The 20,868-nt window shown below is 44.5% G+C and overlaps 1 protein-coding gene across 1 annotated transcript in view; it reads right to left on the minus strand.

Annotated features, from left to right (window-relative positions):
- SLC9A2 (solute carrier family 9 member A2) overlaps nucleotides 1-20,868 on the minus strand; it is a 90,373-nt gene that overhangs the window by 57,942 nt on the left and 11,563 nt on the right. Inside the window, exon 2 of the mRNA XM_055400270.2 lies at nucleotides 2,485-2,948. Within this exon, the coding sequence (XP_055256245.2) occupies nucleotides 2,485-2,948 (464 nt within the window). The remainder of the gene's footprint in view (nucleotides 1-2,484; nucleotides 2,949-20,868) is intronic.

Raw genomic sequence — 20,868 nt, forward strand, 5'->3', positions numbered from 1 at the left:
CTATCTTAACTTTTATTTTGGATGTCACATTACTGTAAAGTTTAATTGAATTATTAAAAAGATAGTCTCAGTTTGCTTCTGAAGCTGATCAGAGTAACCTATCTTTGAAGAGCCGATGCCCCGTGACCTACACACAGGATACTAAATATTGTGTGTGTGTGTGCGTGTGTGTGCGTGTGTGTGCATGTGTGTGTGTGTGCGCACGCATGTGTGTGTGCGTGCGTGTGTGTGTGTGTATGTGTGCGTGCGTGTATGTGCGCACGTGTGTGCATGCTCAGTTGTGTCCAGCTCTTTGCGACCCCATGGACTGTAGCCCTCCAGGTTCCTCTGTTCATGGGATTTCCCAGGCAAGAACACTGGAGTGGGTTGTCATTTCCTTCTTCAGAGGATCTTGCCAACCCAGGGATCAAACCTGTGTCTCCTGCATTGCTGGCAGATTACTGGCCACTCCACCACCTGGGAAGCTCAAACATACTAGAAAAGATATCATTTAAAGGATCCTCTCTCTAACTCAGATGGAGGGACTCTTTCCAGGTACTCTTAAGTTCAGTTCAATTCAGTTCAGTCGCTCAGTCGTGTCCGACTCTCCACGACCCCATGAATCACAGCACGCCAGGCCTCCCTGTCCATCACCAACTCTCGGAGTTCACTCAAACTCATGTCCACAGAGTCGGTGATGCCATCCAGACATCTCATTCTCTGTCGTCCCTTTCTCCTCCCGCCCCCAACCTTTCCCAGCATCAGAGTCTTTTCCAGTGAGTCAACTCCTCGCATGAGGTGGCCAAAGTATTGGAGTTTCAGCTTTAGCATCAGTCCTTCCAATGAACACTCAGGATTGATCTACTACACATACCCAATAAAACTGAAGGGAACTGATTTTCTTTCCTTGTAATCTATGTGAACTTTTAAACAAATCAAGAACACCATTTTAACAATAGGAACTAACAGAGGGGGTAAAATAAACTACTTAAGTTACTTAAATATACTTTACTTAATATTTCCCTCAATTTTCCTAAATGCAAAATGGGAAGAATACCTATTTCATGGGCTGCTATAAAAACTCTGGACACAAGATATACATTCACAAAAGGCTACCAACTATGATCCTATCACCATCACTGCTACAGAACCCTGGCTACCATAAAACAGCATCACCAACATGCACTGACTGGTTAACATACCCAAGGTCACCGGAGTGTCCCTGACTGGTGGAGGAGCTCTGTGCAGCTGTGTGGGTGTGGAGAGAGGCTTCTTGCCTGAGCTCGGGAAGCAGGTCAATTCTGCTCACATTAAGCTCATAAGATCCTCTGACTCTAATTATGTGTCAATTAGTGAGAATTAAAAACAATTTGCATTTTCTGAATTAATACCCACCTACGGACTGATGCTAAAGCTGAAACTGCAATACTTTGGCCACCTCATGCGACAAGTTGACTCACTGGAAAAGACTCTTATGCTGGGAAAGGTTGGGGGCGGAAGGAGAAGGGGACGACAGAGAATGAGATGGCTGGATGGCATCACCGACTCTGTGGACATGAGTTTGAGTGAACTGTGGGAGTTGGTGATGGACAGGGAGGCCTGGCGTGCAGAGAGTCGGACACGACTAAGCGACTGAACTGAACTGAATGGAAAAATGAGGACCCGAAGTCTGCTGGCTGAGTAGGAATAGGAAGTGAGTTGGGTAATGAAAACTTTGCTTCAAATCAGGAAATGAAAAACACAGCATCCGCAGATGGAGAACGGAACTCAGTGGGCTTGATCATTTCACTTGTACTACACATGTCACAGGCTTCTCTGGTGGCTCAGATGGTAAAGAATCCTCCTGTGATGCAGGAGACCCAGGTTCAGCCCTTGGGTCGGGAAGATCCCCTGGAGAAGAGAATGGCTGCCCACTCTTGAGTCCTTTGAATTATGATCAAAGACCATTGTTGAAACCGCCAGTGAGAAACCCCCAGGATACATAGCTCACAGTCATGGTGAAGCTCCTCTGGCAGCAGCAAAGCTGTGCAAACAGGATGAGCCACACAGCTGGTGTGATCCAGGCAAATGAAGATGAGGTGACTTTATATAATCATGAATAAATCGTTGTTGTTGCTATTGTTGTTTAGTCTCAGTCATGTCCAACTCTTTGAGAGTTGGACTGTAGCCCACCAGGATCCTCTGTTCATGGGATTCTCCAGGCAAGAGTGCTGGAGTGGGTTGCCATTCCTTCTCCAGGGGATCTTCCTGACCCAGGGATCAAACCTGTGTCTCCTGCATTGGCAGGCAAATTCTTCACCACTGAGCCACCAGGGAAGTCCATGAATAAATAACAAATAATAAAGGTGTTGAGAATTTTAAGACACTGAGAACAGAGTATGGAACCAAGCAAGGGGCCCTTCCCAGCACTGGGGCTGGGGACCATTCTGGTGCCCACTCTGTGCAGAGGGCCGGCAGATGGGCCCCCAGCCTGGTGGAGTGACACTGCATGAGCCTGTTACTCACCACCGTCACGGCGTCATTCAGCAGGGACTCTCCAAAGACCAGGATGTACAGCTGCTCATTGACGTGGATGTTCTCAAAGACGGCAAGCACGGCCACAGGGTCCACAGCTGAGATCAAGCTGCCGAAGAGAAGACTCTGGAGCAAAGTGATGTCGCTCAGGCCAAAGGCTTCGATCTGGCAGATCCCGAACAGCGACACCCCAATGCCAATGGAATTCCAGAGCGTGCCGACCACAGCATACCAGAAGATGGTGCCAATGTTCTCAAAGAATGGGCGGGTGGGCATGAAATAGCCCGCGTCCAGCACGATGGGTGGGAGGAGGTACAAGAAAAACACATCAGTCTTCATGGCCGGGGGGGACTTCTCATCCACTCCAAAGATAATCCCCCCCAGCAGAAGGCCCACCATGATGAGCAGGCAGCTCTCAGGCACTATGGTGGGAAGCTTGTGATACAGATGGAATCCTGTTCAGGAAAACACAGGGACAAAATTCGGGTTATACAGGAATTATGGGGACTTCCCAGGTGGCACAGTGGTAAAGAGTCTGCCTGCCAATGCCTGAGACTCAGGAGACGCAGCTTTGATCCCTGAGTCGGGAAGATCCCCTGGAGAAGGAAACGGCAACTCACTCCAGTATTCTTGCCTGGGAAATCCCATGGACATAGGAGCCTGGCGGGCTATATAGTCCATAAGGTCATAAAAGTGTCCCTATGTAGGTATCTTATAGCAATTGCTTATTATATAGCAATCAAATATATATTTCTTAAAATAAAATTGCAACATGCAATAGAAACAGTGAGAAAATAGTAAAAACCATTTTGATCAGATACATCAACAAGCTGCTATTACTGCATGATAATTCTAATGGACAAAGAGCAAGTAAGAGAATTTAACTCTAAAAATAAATAGAATCAGTGTAGACCTAGTGAGGACCAGGGACTCCCATGGCCATGCAGCAGTAATTGAGCAGACTCTCAGTGGGCAATGGAAAGGAAGTGGGGAACTTGAAAGTCTACGCCTACCTGGCAGTAATGATAAGGCAGCCCTTCCCCATCGTACCCCCACCAGAGTGGTGCCATAAGAAGCCACCTAAAACAGAAGGTATAAATAAGACCTTTGGTCTCATAATACCCCAAATGTCTGTGTTCCAACAGGAAATCATTCATCATACCAGGAACCAAGAAGATGGCAAGCTGAATAATAATACTTTTTAAAAAGATACCATCATAATGTCAGAGATGTTAGATTCATCTGACAGAAATGTTAATACTGCCATGATAAAAATGTTGCATGAGTAATGACAATCACACCTGAAACAAATTAAAAAAATGGGAAGCTTGAGAAAAGAAATTTAAAACTTGAGTAGAGAAATACATGATACAAAGAAAAACCCTATGGAGACTGCAGAATTGAAGAATACAACAACTAGAATTTTTAAAAATTCAATTGTATTGGCTCAAAAGCATATTATTAATCAACTGGAAGTATGAATTAGTAAACAGGAAAGAATTAATAAACCAGAAGATCAAATGAGAGAAATTAACCAATCTAATGACAGTGAGAAAACAGACTTCTAACAGACAGAACGTGACAGCCCTGTAAAACTGTAGCACAAGACCCAACATTCATGTCATCAGAGTTTCAGAAAGAGAAAAAGAAAAGGGTGGGAGTGGAAAACTACCCAAGAAATAGTGGCTAAAACCTTCCAAAATTTGGCCCAAAATATGTGTGCTTAGTCGCCCAGTTGTGTCCCTTTTTGTGACCCCATGGACTGTAGCCCACTAGGCTCTTCTGTCCATGGGGATTTTCCAGGCAAGAATACTGGAGTGGGTTGCCATGCCCTCCTCCAGGGGATCTTCCCAACCAAGGGATCCAACCCAGGTATCCCACATTGCAGGCAGATTCTCCCACATTGCAGGCAGCCACCAGGGAACCCAGGGCACAGAATCAAGAAGATGAGTGAGATCCACACAGGAGAAACCCAAAGAAACCCACATCCAGAGAAACTATACTCAAACTTTTGAAAATATAGAAGAAAAGAAAATCTTGATAGTAGATAGTAAAAGGACACCTTATCTATAGGTGAGAAAACAGAATTTGAACAGATTTCTCTTTTGAAAATTGTGGAGGCTCTCAGGAAGAGGCACAGCATTAAAAAATAAATGCCAACCCACAATTCTGTATCCAGTGAGACCAGCCTTTGGTAATGAAAAAGAAATCAAAACAATCTCATTTGAAGAAAAACTAAGAAAATGTGTTGCCAGCACATCTGCCTTAAAATAATGACTAAAGGAAATCCTCAAAATGGAAAGCAATGGAATTTTGGAACATCAAGGATTAAGAAAAGAGAGTGGAAAGAGTGAAAATACAAGCAAATTCAATATGTTTTCTTTCTCCCCTTGAGTTTTCTAAATTCAGCTTGGCCACTGAAGCCAAAATTACACCATCTGATGTGGTTCTCAATGTATATAGAGAAAACATTTAAGACGATTATAAGTGGGGAAAGTAAAAAAAAAACATTCAGGGGGAAAGGTTTCTACACTCACAGTGGTAAATGACAACAACAGTAAGCTGTTATTAGCTATATGTATATATATTTTGTATACATACATATCAATGTATATCAATATGATATAATACTTGGAGGAATCACTAAAAAAAAAAGCTATACAAAGCTCAAAAACACTATCGATAGATGGAAATGGAGTTCCAAAAAGTGTCAAGTAACCCACAGTAAGAAAGAAAAAGAAAACAGAAATGAAGAACAGAGAGCAACAGAAAGGAAAAGAAAAAGTGACAGATTTTTTAAATTTCAAACACCACAGACACACCAATAGTTACCAAAAAATGTAGGCTGTCTAAATGCATCAATTAAAAGATAGCTGTTAGCAGAATACAATAAAAAGCATGACCTAACCATTCATTTCAGTTCAGTCGCTCAGTCGTGTCCGACTCTCCGCGACCCCATGAATCACAGCACGCCTAACCATATGTTGTCTTTAAAAAACTTTTACTTCATATGCAGTGGGGTAGGCAGGTTGAAAATTAAAGAATGGAAAGAGTTATATCATTAAGTGTTAGTCACCCAGTTGTATATAGCTCTTTGCAACCCCGTGGACTGTAGCCCATCAGGCTCCTCTGTCCGTGGGATTCTCCAGGAGAGAACACTGGAGTGGGTTGCCATCTCCTTCTCCAGGGGCTCTTCCCAACCCAAGGACTAAACCAGGCCCCCTTCACTGCAGGCAGATTCTTTACAGTATGAGCCACCAGGGAATACATCATAAAAATATTAATCAAAAGATCAAAAGAAAATGGAATTGGCTAATATCCAATAAAGTAAGCTTCAAAGCAAAGAAATTTCCCAGAGATGGGGAGGGAGACTGGATAATTATAAAATGGGTCAATCCACCAAGAAAACATGGCAAGTCCAAATGCATATGCACCAAACAGCAGAACTATAAAACATACGAGACAGAAGCTGATGGAACTGAAAGGAGGGATAGGCAAATACAGAATTATAGCTAAACACGTCAATACCTCCTCTCTCAATGATGGCTAGATCAACAGCCAACGGGACCTAATCCTATAGAACAGAGGTCCCTAACCTCTGGGGATCTAATGCCTGATGATCTGAGGTGGAGCTGATGAAATAACACTAGAAATAAAATGCACAATAAATGTAATGAGCTTGAATCACCCCAAAACCAACCCCCATCCTCAGTCCGTGGAAAAATTGTCTTCCAGGAAATTGGTCCCTAGTGCCAAAAAGATTTTAGACCACTGCTACAGAAGACCAACCAACAACAGCAGATACACATTCTTTCCAAGAATCCACAGAACATATACCAAGACAGAACATTTCCTGGGACATAAAAACGAATGTCAAAAAAGTTAAATTTAAAAGAACTGAAATAATATAGAATATATTCTTTGATCACAATGGAGTCGAAATGGAAATCAGTAAAATATGGAAAATAAAAAAAAAAACCTCTAAACTTAGAGACCTAACAATTTACTTCTAATTAATCTATGGGTCTCATACCCACCAAGATGGCTATAATCAAAAAGACAGAAAATAACAAATGTTTTTGTGGATGTGGAGAAATCAGAACCCTCATATGATGGTGAGAATATGAGTTGTGCAGCCATTTTGGAAAATAGTCTGGAAGGTCCTCAAAAAGATAAACAAAGACATCATTTGACCTAGAAAATTCACCCCTAAGTATGTGAGGATGAGATGGTTAGACAGCATCACCCACTCAATGGACATGAATTTGAGCAAACTCTGGGAGATAGCGGAGTACAGAGAAGCCTGGCGTGTAGCAGTCCATGGGGTTGGGTTGCAAAGTTGGGACACAACTTAGCAACTGAACGACAATCACTTTCCTACTTCCAACTTTTCTGTCTTCTTTAACCTTTAACTTTTCTCTTTTATTTCCCAGTGGAGCGTACAGCCCACTGGTTTATATCTGATTACACTAAAGGTTTATTTGCACCTGTCTCAATTTTGTTAAGGTTGTAAGAACTACACTATAAAAGTAATATCTTTACAGTCTCCAAACACAAAAGAGCAAATACTGCATGATTCAACTGATATTGACTACATTAAACAGTCGATTTCATGGAGACAGAAAACAAAACAGGGGTTACCCAAGGTTGGGAGGAGAGTGGGGGGGATTCATCGGTTGACACGCAGAGTTTCTGCTTGAGAAGATGCAAAAGTTCTGGAAGTGTGATGGTGGCACAGCATCGTGAATGTACTTAACGTCACCAAATTGTAACTTAAAATGGTCTAATGGTCAACCAAGTGTCAGAGGCATAAGAAGGATGTGCTGGCCTCCTGATGGCCACCCCAGCACTGTTTGCATGCACAGGGTCCTTATCCAAAGGGTAAAACATGAAAATCTCTCATATACAAATTCCGTAACAGCTTCCTATTTTCATCAATGGTAAGAGTATGTCACCATCTGTACTGACTTATTTCTCTCTTTGTAACATGATCCCACTCTGAGAATGGCACTCATTTTGATTATTATTAAGTTGAATACACAACAAATTCCAAGTGACCCTAACTGTCCCAGACAACAGACAAAATTTCATGTAACATGAAAAAGTCTGGACCAGAGGTTGCAAACTGGCAGGCCATGGGCTATCATGGCCTTCAGGGCTATTTTGTTTTATTCATCTGATGTTCTAAAATATTGAGCTAATACCTGGAAATTGCGTTTGCAGGTAGAAATTCTCTTGTCTGGTTTATCCTGGAAAATCAGCAGACTGGGCCCTCTGTCCCTCACCCATACCAGTAGGTTCAGGGGTCAACCAGCTTTAGCCAAGGCAAGGAGTGGCCCTCCAGCTCACCTGCCAGCTTCCCCCATCCCTGCCTCCCTACTCACATCTCACACATGCCGTCCCTACTCATGCACCACTAGGTCCAGCCTGTCTGCCACCTGTCAAGAGCTCAATTCCAAAAGTCAATCTTAGGATGCAACTAAGACTGTAATGAAGATGCGGTTGGCAGGGGCCAGGGGAAACTTCCATTCTATTTCTCCTCACTGTTCTTTTTAGACACAGGTGCAGGCTCAGTTGCTCACTCATGTCTGACTCTTTGCAACCCCGTGGACTGTAGGCCTCCAGGCTCCTCTGCCCATAGGATTTCCCAGGCAAAAACACTGGAGTGCGTTGCCATTCCCTCCTCCAGGGGATCTTCCTGACCCAGGGATTGAACCCATGTCTTCTGCTTGGCAGGCAGATTCTTTACCACTGAGCCACACGGGAAGCTCATATGTATGTATATATAAAGACTATTATTTCTCTGGATTTCAAGAAAAGTCACAAATTGAAAACAATAACAAGCTATTCCTTCAAATGACAGAGTTCTTCGGTCCCAACCTTGGAGGTGCCTGGGAGGAACCAGGCTCTGACCAGGGCTAGGGTGGCCAGGAAGATGCTCCTGGCACTGGATCCCTTGGCTCACAGGTCCTGGCGCGGTTGGGGGTGGGGGTCAGGGCTAGCAGACATGCCCCAGGAGGGCCCCAGGCTTCCGCTGCCCCAGTCAGTCCAGGGCAGGCAGGTCACAAGGGAAGTTCTCTGGGCTGCTAAAGAGGCTAAACTACGGCAGTGAACTCAGGAACCACAGGGCGAAATAAATAGTCCACTGATACAGCCCCCTCACTCTGTGCCTCGTGGAATTTCTAGAATCTTCCAGCATCTCTTTAAAATCTATTCCAATGAAGGGACAAGCTTAAGCCGCATCTGCTAGAGGGCTACCTCTGTAGTCCAAGAGGGTCACTCTTCGTCCAGGGACTGTCCGAGACTGACATGAAAGAGACAGCTAATAGCGTCTGTGTAAAGTATACATTTTGCATAATGATCTTGTCAAAAGCAAATTGATCTCTTCCTTTCCAAGATAAGAAATTGTCCTTGAAGTTGGAGGAAAGAGAAGACAATGAAGAAATGGTAAATAAATAAACAAACACACACACACTGCACTTTTCCATAATCCTATGTCTCATTCCTCACTTAGAGTTATTCATGGTTTTGAATTTTATATTTAATCGTTTACCACTAACTAGTCTTCCAAAAGCCGAAACCAATTATGTACTTGAAAGTCTTGACTACTTCCTGCCAAGGAATTAGATTACTTAGAATGCCCTGGTAATGGGTCACATTCTCCTTCTTGAAGCTACAGCTGGGAAGGGACAGGGGGATGGGTCCCAAGGATGTTCAGTTCTTGCTATCAGCACACTCAGGGTCTAGGACAGCCAACAGAGGAACAATGTGAGGCTTGTATCATATCAATTCTGCAAAATACTCTGTGAGCAAAGTGCAGATGAGGTGGAAGACACAGCCCACACCATGCAGACAGCCTGCAAAAGACCACCCCACAGCCCACCCAGCTTCCCTGGTGGTTCAGCAGTAAACAATCCACCTGCTAAAGCAGGAGACACAGATTCGATCCCTAGGGTGGGAAGATCCCCTGGAGAGGGAATGGCTACCCACTCCAGTATTCTTGCCTGGGGAATCCCATGGACAGAGGAGCCTGGCGGGCTGCAGTCCGTGGGGTCTCAAAAAGCCGGACACGACTGAAGAGATTGAGCACACACAGCCCACCAAGGCAGCAGCTCTGCCCCAGGAAGTAACAGTGACTTTGGACAGTCAAAGTATTTCTGCAGATACAATGCCCTGGGATGAAATACGTGCCTCCCAACACCAAGTAAAGTGATCCAGGGGGCTCTCTAACACAGCCGGGTAGGAAACAGGATCCCTGATGGCAAAATGCTGAGTGCGAGGCCTGGCCACGCTGGGTATGCTCATTTAGACACGTCTTCAGGCTGCGTTTCGTGTGAGCTGCAGCACTGTCCTCGCAGACCTTGCTCTGCGTTCATCCTGCCAGCCCACTTCATTGTGTGGCTAGGAAGCAGATCCCAAAGCCCTCTTTCCAGGCTGGGCCCCGTTTTTTAAATACTTATTTCCCGGACTGTGCCAGGGCTGAGTCATGGTATATAGGCTCCTCAGCTGCCGCATGCGGGATCTAGTTCCCCAACCAGCGACTGAACCCAGGCCCTCTGCCTTGGGAACACAGAGTCTTAGCCACCGGACCACCAGGGAAGTCCCTCCACATCTTTAATTTTACTGAGTTTCATCTCCTTGTGGCTCTGGACCCTCACCTTTTCTCTTTATCTTCATTTTCCATTTTAGTGATAGAAGGGGGATGACCAAGAAAGGATCAGGTCTGAAAAAAATCATTCTGATGGGAAAGACTTTCCAGTGTGCAGCGGTTGTTTAGGGGGGATTTCAGAATTCAGGGACTTAGTAAGGTCTGGTGACTGTTTACAGAACAGACCCTTTGCAGAGCCTGCAAGACGGGAGCACAGAGGGAGGAAGCTCTGAGCTGGGGGAGAGGTGATAAGATGCTGTAACCTAGATTCAAAACTTTCTGTGCAGGCCAACAGTTGAAAGCAATATTTATTTTAACTCCCCGGGTTAGATGTTAAATCCTGGCATTTGTCTTTCAACCCACGTGTTAGTCAATGATTGATGCTGCTTTGGGGTTTTGCCATTTGCCCACTGTCATCATTAAGTTCTACGAGGCTATCCAGGAAGCCTACCCCACCCACCCAGCCACCTTGTGCCCGGGTTTATTTTCTGTACGGTTTTTAATCCTTGAAGAGCCTGCCTTCTAAATAAACTGACCACTTGCTTAAAATAAGTAGATCAAAGGGTAGGAAAGGAATCCACAATTGCCAGTAATTGCTACCTGATTTCATTTTTCAATCAAGTGGTTGCTCGTATTCAATCACCAGTGATTTACATGGTGGGGACCTATGGGTACACTGGAGCCTTGGGCTAAACTAAGAGACTGTCCTATTTGGTAAATTACACTATTTTCCAAACCATCTAGAATCATAGCATGTTCATCTACTTTCCTTTCTCTCTGGCTTCTGATTTTTACCAGCTCTTTGTACAACCAAGTGCCGTACCATTTACCTTTCATTGCAAAGACCACTGGGGTTTCAAGGAACATCAAGATGTTTGCATCTTAAGGAACCTTATATAGAGTCCTACAGCTCCACCCTCATCATATATATTATGTTTCATCAAAAGAGCAGTCCAACCTACTGACACACTGAGGGGGGAAATGGAAGACTGGAGTCCTGCCGACGATGCACTTTTATCCAAAGACTTAGAATCAGCAACAACTCCCCTGGTGTCAGGGATTTCAAAACTCAAAACAAACTTGAAAACAGCAAGATCAAATGAAAGACACAGCAAACAAACAAAATCGCTGGGGAGGGAGTGAAGTCATTCAACACACACATTAACGATCCAATCAACCAGTCCTTTTGGCAAAACTATTAGCGCTCTTGAGACAGGTTCAGTTCAGTTCAGTTCAGTCGCTCAGTCGTGTCTGACTCTTTGCCACCCCATGAATCACAGCACGCCAGGCCTCCCTGTCCATCACCAACTCCCGAAGTTCACTCAAACTCATGTCATCGAGTTGGTGATGCCATCCAGCCATCTCATTCTCTGTCGTCCCTGTCTCCTCCCACCCCCAATCCCTCCCAGCATCAGAGTCTTTTCCAGTGAGTCAACTCGTCGCATGAGGTGGCCAAAGTATTGCAGTTTCAGCTTTAGCATCAGTCCTTCCAATGAACACCCAGGGTTGATCTCCTTTAGAATGGACTGGTTGGATCTCCTTGCAGTCCAAGGGACTCTCAAGAGTCTTCTCCAGCACCACAGTTCAAAAGCATCAATTCTTCGGCGATCAGCTTTCTTCACAGTCCAACTCTCACATCCATACATGACCACGGGAAAAACCATAGCCTTGACTAGACGGACCTTGGTTGGCAAAGTAATGTCTCTGCTTTTTAATATGCTGTCTAGGTTGGTCATAACTTTCCTTCCAAGGAGTAAGCGTCCCTTAATTTTCTGGCTGCAATCAGCATCTGCAGTGATTTTGGAGCCCAAAAAAATAAAGTCTGACACTGTTTCCCCATCTATTTCCCAAGAAGTGATGGGACCAGATGCCATGATCTTTGTTTTCTGAACGTTGAGCTTCAAGCCAACCTTTTCACTCTCCTCTTTCACTTTCATCAAGAGGCTTTTGAGTTCCTCTTCATTTTCTGCCATAAGGATGGTGTCATCTGCATATCTGAGGCTATTGATATTTCTCCCGGCAATCTTGATTCCAGTTTGTGCTTCTTCCAGCCCAGTGTTCCTCATGATGTACTCTGCATAGAAGTTAAATAAGCAGGGTGACAATATACAACCTTGATGTACTCCTTTTCATATTTGGAACCTGTCTGTTGTTCCATGTCCAGTTCTAACTGTTGCTTCCTGACCTGCATACAGGTTTCTCAAGAGGCAGGTCAGGTGGTTTGGGATTCCCATCTCTTTCAGAATGCTCCACAGTTTATTGTGATCCACACAGTCAAGATCCTAACCTGTCTCACAGAATAAGATAAAACACAATAAAGATTTCCAGGAAAAGCAACTCGGATGACAGATATGAAACAACTGAAAATATAAAACAATGTAGATATCCTAAGCTTTATCTCTGAACACACCAAGCTCTGCAGAGGCAAACACAAAGATACATGGTTTCCATCTCAGGAGACTGTACCCTGAGAAGGGAAGGACATTGAGTCCAGGGTAGCCAATAAACAACCATATGTCTGAGACTGATAGGGAGTTCTGCAGAAACTCAGCCTGGGCCACAGGGTGCAGAGGGACTGGGGCTGGAGCTTGCATGCAGGCGTATGTATTTTCTAATTCCCTGAAAAACATAAGCTCAAGCTAAAGGCAGCATCCTCCCTGCCTTCCAGATAGTTTACCAGAGAAGTCACAAGGAAAGATGCCCATTCTCCCAAGTGAGAACAGCTGGTACCAACAGGGTATCCTTCCCAATCCGGCAGAACGGAAACTTCAGTCAGATAGGAAAGAGGGGCTGGGATTTCTCATCGTTCCTCCTCCTCCTCACCATTTGTACACTCAGCCAACATGCGATTCTGCCTAAGGATGCTGGTGATAGAGAGGGTCATGTGCACGCTAAGTCACTTCAGTTGCGTCCACCCCTTTGTGACACCATGAACTGTAGCCCGCCAGGCTCCTCTCTGTCCATGGAATTCTCCAGGCAAGAATACTGGAGTGGGTTGCCATGCCCTCCTCCGGGGTATCTTCCCAACCCAGGGATCGAACTCACATCTCTTTATATCTCCTGCATTGGCAGGCAGGTTCTTTACCATTAGCACCACCTGGGAAGCTCAGAGAGGGTCAGTGGATGGTTTTAAAATTGCAATAATGACTCTGAGTAGCACTTTGTTTTAGAACTCTTTCCCATCCAGATTTCTAAAGGAACCCTGTTTGTACACAGTGTACGAAGGGACTTGGAAATACACTGAAAAAAACATGTTTCCCCTGCCTGTGTGTGAGCAGACATGTCTAGGGACCTTGATGACACTGTAGACCCAAAAGCTCAGGAGGTGTCAGGAGGAGGATGGCAAAGAGAGGCTGCTGGTGCAGAGAAGGGCTCACCTGACCCCTAACCCTGAGCGCTGGGTTTCAAGACAGGAACCTGGGATAAAATAGTTTTCTCTTCCATTGCAAATTAGCTTACAAAAGAAGCATGATGGTTTTTTAAGGGTAGGCAGCATTGGACTCTGAAATAACACACAATTTAGAGAGAAACGTACACATAACACCAGCTTCTGGAGACAGGGATGTCTAGGCAATCTGACAATTGGCTGCAGAACCACCGGACAGGAGAGACTTCTGTGGTGTAACAGTGAGGCTCTGGAGAAGGAAACAGGACGTCTGCGCTCATACAAGGGCCAACCACATCTCAAGGTCTCTCAGGGAGCAAGTTTTGTTAAGTGGATAAACTCTGTCTCAACCACCCAATCAGGAAGCTACAGGAAGTCTCCTACATACGAAATGTCAAGTTGTGAACTTGCAAAGACGTGAATGTACGTATGGCCCCAGCAAGGAGCCAGAAGCTGTGCCATCAGCGTCAGGCACGAGTGAGGCTGCAGCTCGCCCTCCGGCTCCTGCTGCGGATGATCCCGCAGCTCTGCCATCTCCCCCTCCTCCAGGCAGTGGCGCTTCTTGCCCCTTCACTCGACGCCAGCCTCTGGGTGCCAGGCATTGGGCTGCTACAATGGTACTTTTCAAGGTACTGTACTGTAAGATGAAAAACGATTTATTTTTTGTGTTTGTTTTTTATGTATTATTTGTGCGAAAAGTATTATAAACCTGTGACTGTACAGTCGATTGTACCAGTTGGGTGCCTAAGCTAACACTGTTGGAGAGAACAAACCGGACTTGAATGTTCTCTCAGAATGGAACTTGTTTGTATGTAGGGGACTTACTGTACTGTCACTGTCCCACAGATGAAATAACTGAAGTTAGAGAGGTTCATCAACTCACCCCCAAATCCACAGCTAGTAAGTGGGTGCACTCCGGTTTGGGGTAACAGAGCCCAAGGCACCACTCTAAGCTGGTGCAATAACAGCAGACGCATTATAAGTGGGGTGACTGAGTAAAGCACCATACAAACTAGAATGTTTGAGAGGGAAAGGGCACAGAATTAAGGCATGCGCCAGGACAACAAATGTAAACCGTGGACAATTCAGGATGGATGATTCCCTTCAAGACCACGTGATTGAAGGGAGAGGAGACCAAAAGCATCTCTAAATGTGGCTTAGCTATTTAAACAATGATTGTTTACTGAGTACCTATGATGAGCCAGGCATCATTCTAGAGAGTGAGTCAATAAGTAAACCCCCTTCCTGCATGAAGCCTGTGTCCTGAAGGGTCATTGACACGAGCATGCATGCCTATGTACATGTGTGCGTGTGCCCAATTTAGTAAGTGGGCATGTGCAGCAGTCAAACAGATTTAACATCTTTTCTCCCGTCAATCTGCTGAAACAGAACTTTGTCCAATTAACATTGACACGGTGGCTCAAGTTATACGGGTGGAATCTCTAACCTATGAGTCTCTAACATGTTAAATACATATTGTTTTAATAATTAGCTTTTATTCAGAGATTTCACATATTTAAGGAAATGTTCTACTCTTATGAAATTCTTTTTATTTAATTTCTTCTATTGGAGTATAGTTGCTCAAGGGAACATTTCATGCAAAGATGGGCTCGATAAAGGACAGAAATGGTATGGACCTAACAGAAGCAGAAGATATTAAGAAGAGGGGGCAAGAATACACAGAAGAACTGTACAAAAAAGATCTTCACGACGAACATAATCACGATGGCGTGATCACTCACCTGGAGCCAGACATCTTGGAATGTGAAGTCAAGTGGGCCTTAGAGAGCATCACTACGAACAAAGCTAGTGGAGGTGATGGAATTCCAGTTGAGCTATTTCAAATCCTGAAAGATGATGCTGTGAAAGTGCTGCACTCAATATGCCAGCAAATCTGGAAAACTCAGCAGTGGTCATAGGAGTGGAAAAGGTCAGTCTTCATTCCAATCCCAAAGAAAGGCACTGCCAAAGAATGCTCAAACTACCACACAATTGCACTCATCTCACATGCTAGAAAGTCATGCTCAAAATTCCCCAAGCCAGGCTTCAGCAATATGTGAGCCGTGAACTCCCAGATGTTCAAGCAGCTTTTACAAAAGGCAGAGGCACCAGAGATCAAATTGCCAACATCCACTGGATCATGGAGAAAGCAAGAGAGTTCCAGAAAAACATCTATTTCAGCTTCATTGACTATGCCAAAGCCTTTGACTATGTGGATCACCATAAACTGTGGAAAATTCTGAAAGAGATGGGAATCCCAGACCACCTGATCTGCCTCTTGAGAAACCTGTATGCAGGTCAGGAAGCAACAGTTAGAACTGGACATGGAACAACAGAATGGTTCCAAATAGGAAAAGGAGTATGTCAAGGTTGTATATTGTCACCCTGTTTATTTAACTTATATGCAGAGTACATCATGAGGAATGCTGGGCTGGAAGAAGCACAAGCTGGAATCAAGATTGCCGGGAGAAATATCAATAACCTCAGATATGCAGATGACACCTTATGGCAGAAAGTGAAGAGGAACTCAAAAGCCTCTTGATGAAAGTGAAAGAGGAGAGTGAAAAGGTTGGTTTGAAGCTCAACATTCAGAAAACGAAGATCATCCCCAAATAGAGGGTAAACACTGGAAACAGTGTCAGACTTTATTTTGGGGGACTCCAATATCACTGCAGATGCTGATTGCAGCCAGGAAATTAAAAGACGCTTACTCCTTGGAAGGAAAGTTATGACCAACCTAGATAGCATATTAAAAAGCAGAGACATTACTTTGCCAACAAAGGTCCGTCTAGTCAAGGCTATGGTTTTTCCAGTGGTCATGTATGGATGTGAGAGTTGGACTGTGAAGAAAGCTGAGCACCGAAGAATTGATGCTTTTGAACTGTGGTGTTGGAGAAGACTCTTGAGAGTCCCTTGGACTGCAAGGAGATCCAACCAGTCCATTCTAAAGGAGATCAGTCCTGGGTGTTCATTGGAAGGACTGATGCTAAAGCTGAAACTCCAATACTTTGGCCACCTCATGCAACGAGTTGACTCACTGGAAAGGGTCTGATGCTAGGAGGGATTGGGGGCGGGAGGAGACAGGGACGACAGAGAATGAGATGGCTGGATGGCATCACTGACTCGATGGACATGAGTTAGAGTTGGTGATGGACAGGGAGGCCTGGCGTGCTGTGACTCATGGGGTCGCAAAGAGTTGGACATGACTGAGTGACTGAACTGAACTGATAGTTGCTTTACAATGTTGAGTTAGAGGGGCTATATGTACACACACACACACATATACAAAGGAGCAGCGGGTAACAGAGGATGAGATGGTTGGATGGCATCCCGGACTCAGTGGAAATGAATTTGCTCAAACTCTGGGAGGTGGAGGAGAGGAGAGCCTGGTGTGCCAGTCCATGGGGTCACAAAGAGTTGGACATGACTTAGCAGCTGAACAACAACACTGTACACATATAGCTGATTCACTCTGCCATACAGGAGAAACTAAGTACAGATTTCAAACACACGTTCAAATTCTACAGTCCCTGAGTTAGGGAGGTGCAGAAGGACAGACCAGGACCCAGGAACTCTAGACGCACGTTGAGGAATTCTAGGGTTGCGGGGTTTGCCTTCTTGTGGTTTTCTATGCTAACTCAGCACAGAGCCGCCATGTGTCATCCTAACCGTAACTCTGCAGTCACAACTTGCTTTCATGTATCATTTCAGTTGGTTCCTCTAATGATCCTCATTACTGTCTGATTTTACAGTGAAAATCTGAGACAGTCCACACAAGACAATAAGGTTCAAGCGGGACCTCAGCAAAGGTCTCTGGGTCCAGGTTAAGGTTGAATGAACCAGGCAGGTCAAGACATTCTGGAGACCATGGGCAGATTTCCGAACTTCATAGTCTTCTCCACAGAAGGCAGGCTGCCAGGGTGAGACGCAGGGGAGTGCCCAAGCACACTCCCCATGGACCCACCTCTCCCACGTAATAGCTGTGACACCTAAGCTCTCCAAACCTGTTTCCTCATCTTCTTTTTGAAACTGGGGATCGTAGTGGTGCCTGCCTTCAAGAGTTACTGTGAGAATTAAAGAGAATACTGGGTGTAAAGCACCTGACTCAGATTCCTGGCATGAAAAAAGGCTCCATCCTTGTGAGCTATTATGATTCCATGAAAGAGGCCACCATACCGGGACTATCAGCCTCTCCCATCTCCACCCTCCAGGCCACAGGGGAAGACACTGCCGTGCCGGGGCGCATAATATGGCTCCGGTGTCACAGCCCACCCATCGTAGGAAATAAGCTCACAAATTGGGAGTAGCAGGACCGGCAGTGGCAGGATCTCAGAAATACAGCAGTGGGGTGTTTCTTGGTCCTGGGCCTCAATGAGGAATGTCCATGGTTCACAAAACCTTTAAGTGGCTTCAGAGTGCTTTCAATGCCGGGCGAGTATGTGTACTCTGTTTCATCATCAGTCAAAACTGCTAAGTACAACTGTGAATTTCGTTTCTCTTTCCTTGACACGTGAGCCTCTGTAGGCCAACACTGAGGAATAACATGAAATTCACCTTTAAAATATGACTTCTGTCCCTGTTGGTTATCTATGTTATTAATACATATAGGAGTGTGTTATCTGTTAATCCCAAACTCCTAATTTCTCTCTCTCCCATTACCTGCTTTGGTAACCGTAAGTTTGCTTTCTATGTCTGTGTTTTGTATAGAAATTCATTTGTATCATTTTTTTTAAGATTCCACATATAAGCAGCATCATATATTGATCTTTCTCTGTCTGGTTTACTTCACTTAGTATGACCATCTCTAAGTCCATCCACATTGCTGCTAATGGCATTATTTCATTCTTTTTATGGCTGAGTAATCCTCCACTGTGTGTGTGTACCACCCATCCATCTGTCAGTGGGTGTCGAGGTTGTTTCCATGCCTTGGCTATTGTGAATAGCGCTTCAGTGAGCACTGGGGTGCATGTATATTTGCAAATTATGGTTTTCTCCAGATATGTGCCCGGGAGTGGGGCTGTGGTATCACATGGTAACTCTATAGTTTTCTAAGGATCCTCATACTTTTCTCGATAGTGGTTGCACCAACTGTACAGCACAGAGAACTATACTCAATATTTTGTAATAAGCTATAAGGGAAAAGAATCTGAAAAATAATATATACATATGTGTATGTGTGTGTGTGCGTGTGCTCAGCTGCTCAGTCATGTCTGACTCTTTGGCGACCCCATGGACTGTAGCCCACCAGGCTCCTCTAACCGTGGAGTTCTCTAAGAAAGAATACTGGAGTGGGTTGCCATTTCCTCCTCCAGGGGATCTTCCCAACGCAGGGATCAAACCCAAGTCTCCTGCGTTGACAGGAAGATTCTTATCATGGTGCCACCAGGGAAGCCCACATGTATGTATATAATTGAATCACTTTGCAGTACACCTAAAACTAACACAACACTGTAAATCAACTATACTTCAATTAAAAAATTAAAGTGAACTACATTTAAAAATATGATCTTTTCATGACCACAAGGAGAGCTTGCACAGGGATTCCCATGCCCTCCCCTGGAACTACTAGAGACAGAGGAACACACACATCTTCAAACAGAAATGAATCTATAAAAATCAAGATCAGAAAGCCCTTGGACACTGATGAACAATGTGCAGGATTGTTCCAGGAAGTACATCAATTATGACTCATTACATTTAAAAGGTGTAATTGCCAGAGAGTGAGCTGCAATTGTGCATGTCTCATTTAGCACGACAAGACGCCCATGTTCACACAGCTCTTTAATATAATGAACACATGTTTCTCTCAGCTTAAGTTTCCTTTTGCTATAAAAGGTAAAATCTTTGTTACGAATGTTTTCTTTCCCTACAGAGTCTTTCACATTATCCCTATGGAAATGCTAAACAGCTCGGAGCAGATACAGACCCCAGCTTCTACCCTTAAACGCAAGAACCAAGTAGGCGAAGACCTGCCAGGACCACAAGACAATATTCATGGCAGAAGTGCAACTGAACATTGTCTTCCTACCTCTGACATTGCTCTGCCGACAGAGCTCCGTGTAGCCAAGGCTACAGTCTTCCCAGTGGCCACATGCGGGGGTGACAGCTGACCATAAAGAAGGCAGAACGCCAAAGAATTGATGCCCTCAAACTGTGGTGATGGAGAAGACGCCTGGAACTTCCCTGGAGAGCAAGGAGATCAAACCCGTCAATCTTAAGGGAAATCAACCCTGAAGACTTGTTGGAAGGACTGATGCTGAAGCTGAAGCTCCAGTATTTTGGTCATCTGATGCAAACAGACGACTCATTGGAAAAGTCCCTGGTGATGGGAAAGATTGAGGGCAGAAGGAGTAGAGGGCGTTAGAGGATGAGATGGCTGGATGGCATCACTGATGCAATGGACATGAACTTGGGCAACCTTCGGGGGCTGCCGAGAGACAGGGAGGCCTGGTGTCCTGTGGTCTGTGGGGTTGCAAAGAGTCAAACACAGCTGGGCTACTGAAAAACAACAGCAACAACAACACCCTCTGACTGGGAGACATCTTTTCCAAAAGTAGGTCCAACACATCTTCAACCGCTGAACTACTTCTCTTCTACTCAAGTATGGTAACTACAGGTCAAGAGAAAAGTCAGGTCAACTCAAAGTGCGATGAGAGTGACAATGAAATTCTCCTTCACAACCAAAGAGAACAGAAAGTAATGAAATAATACCTTCCAAATGATAAGGCTTCCCCGATGGCTCACCAGGTAAGAATCCGCCTGCAATGCAGGAGACACAGTGGATGCAGGTTCAATCCCTGGGTTGCGATGATCCCCTGGAGAAGGCAGTGGCAACCCACTCCAGTATTCTTGCCTGGAGGATTCCATGGACAGAGGAGTCTGGTGGGCTACAGTCCATGGGGTCACAAAGAGTCAGACAAAACTGTGTGACTAATCAGTACCAGATGATAAATGATTATAATTTCAGCTCCTATACTCTGTGATATAACCATTCAAGAGAATACTCAAAAGAAAGACATTTTCATACAAAGATCAAGAGAATTTATCAACGGAAGCCTCCCTTCCCAAAGTGTCCACTAAATTACACACTTCATTAAAAAGAAAACAATCTGGAAAAAAGAGGAAACAGAAGAAGTAACAATGAAGAAAAAATGGTAAGCATGTTTAGAAATCTATGTAGACACTGTTTGCAAAAATTAAAAACTAACTCGTGGAGGAAATTAAGTACAAATCAGGTCTAAATTATAAGGTAAAAAGATATAATTCTGAAATAGGAGATAGCAGGTAAACACTTTTTAATTTAAATATTATTCATGAAGATAACAAAACAATAATAAAACAG

Source organism: Moschus berezovskii, chromosome 11, assembly GCF_049115385.1.
Source record: "Moschus berezovskii isolate FMDL1 chromosome 11, NW_MosBer_1.0, whole genome shotgun sequence".
In the NCBI taxonomy this organism is placed as follows: Eukaryota; Metazoa; Chordata; class Mammalia; order Artiodactyla; family Moschidae; genus Moschus; species Moschus berezovskii.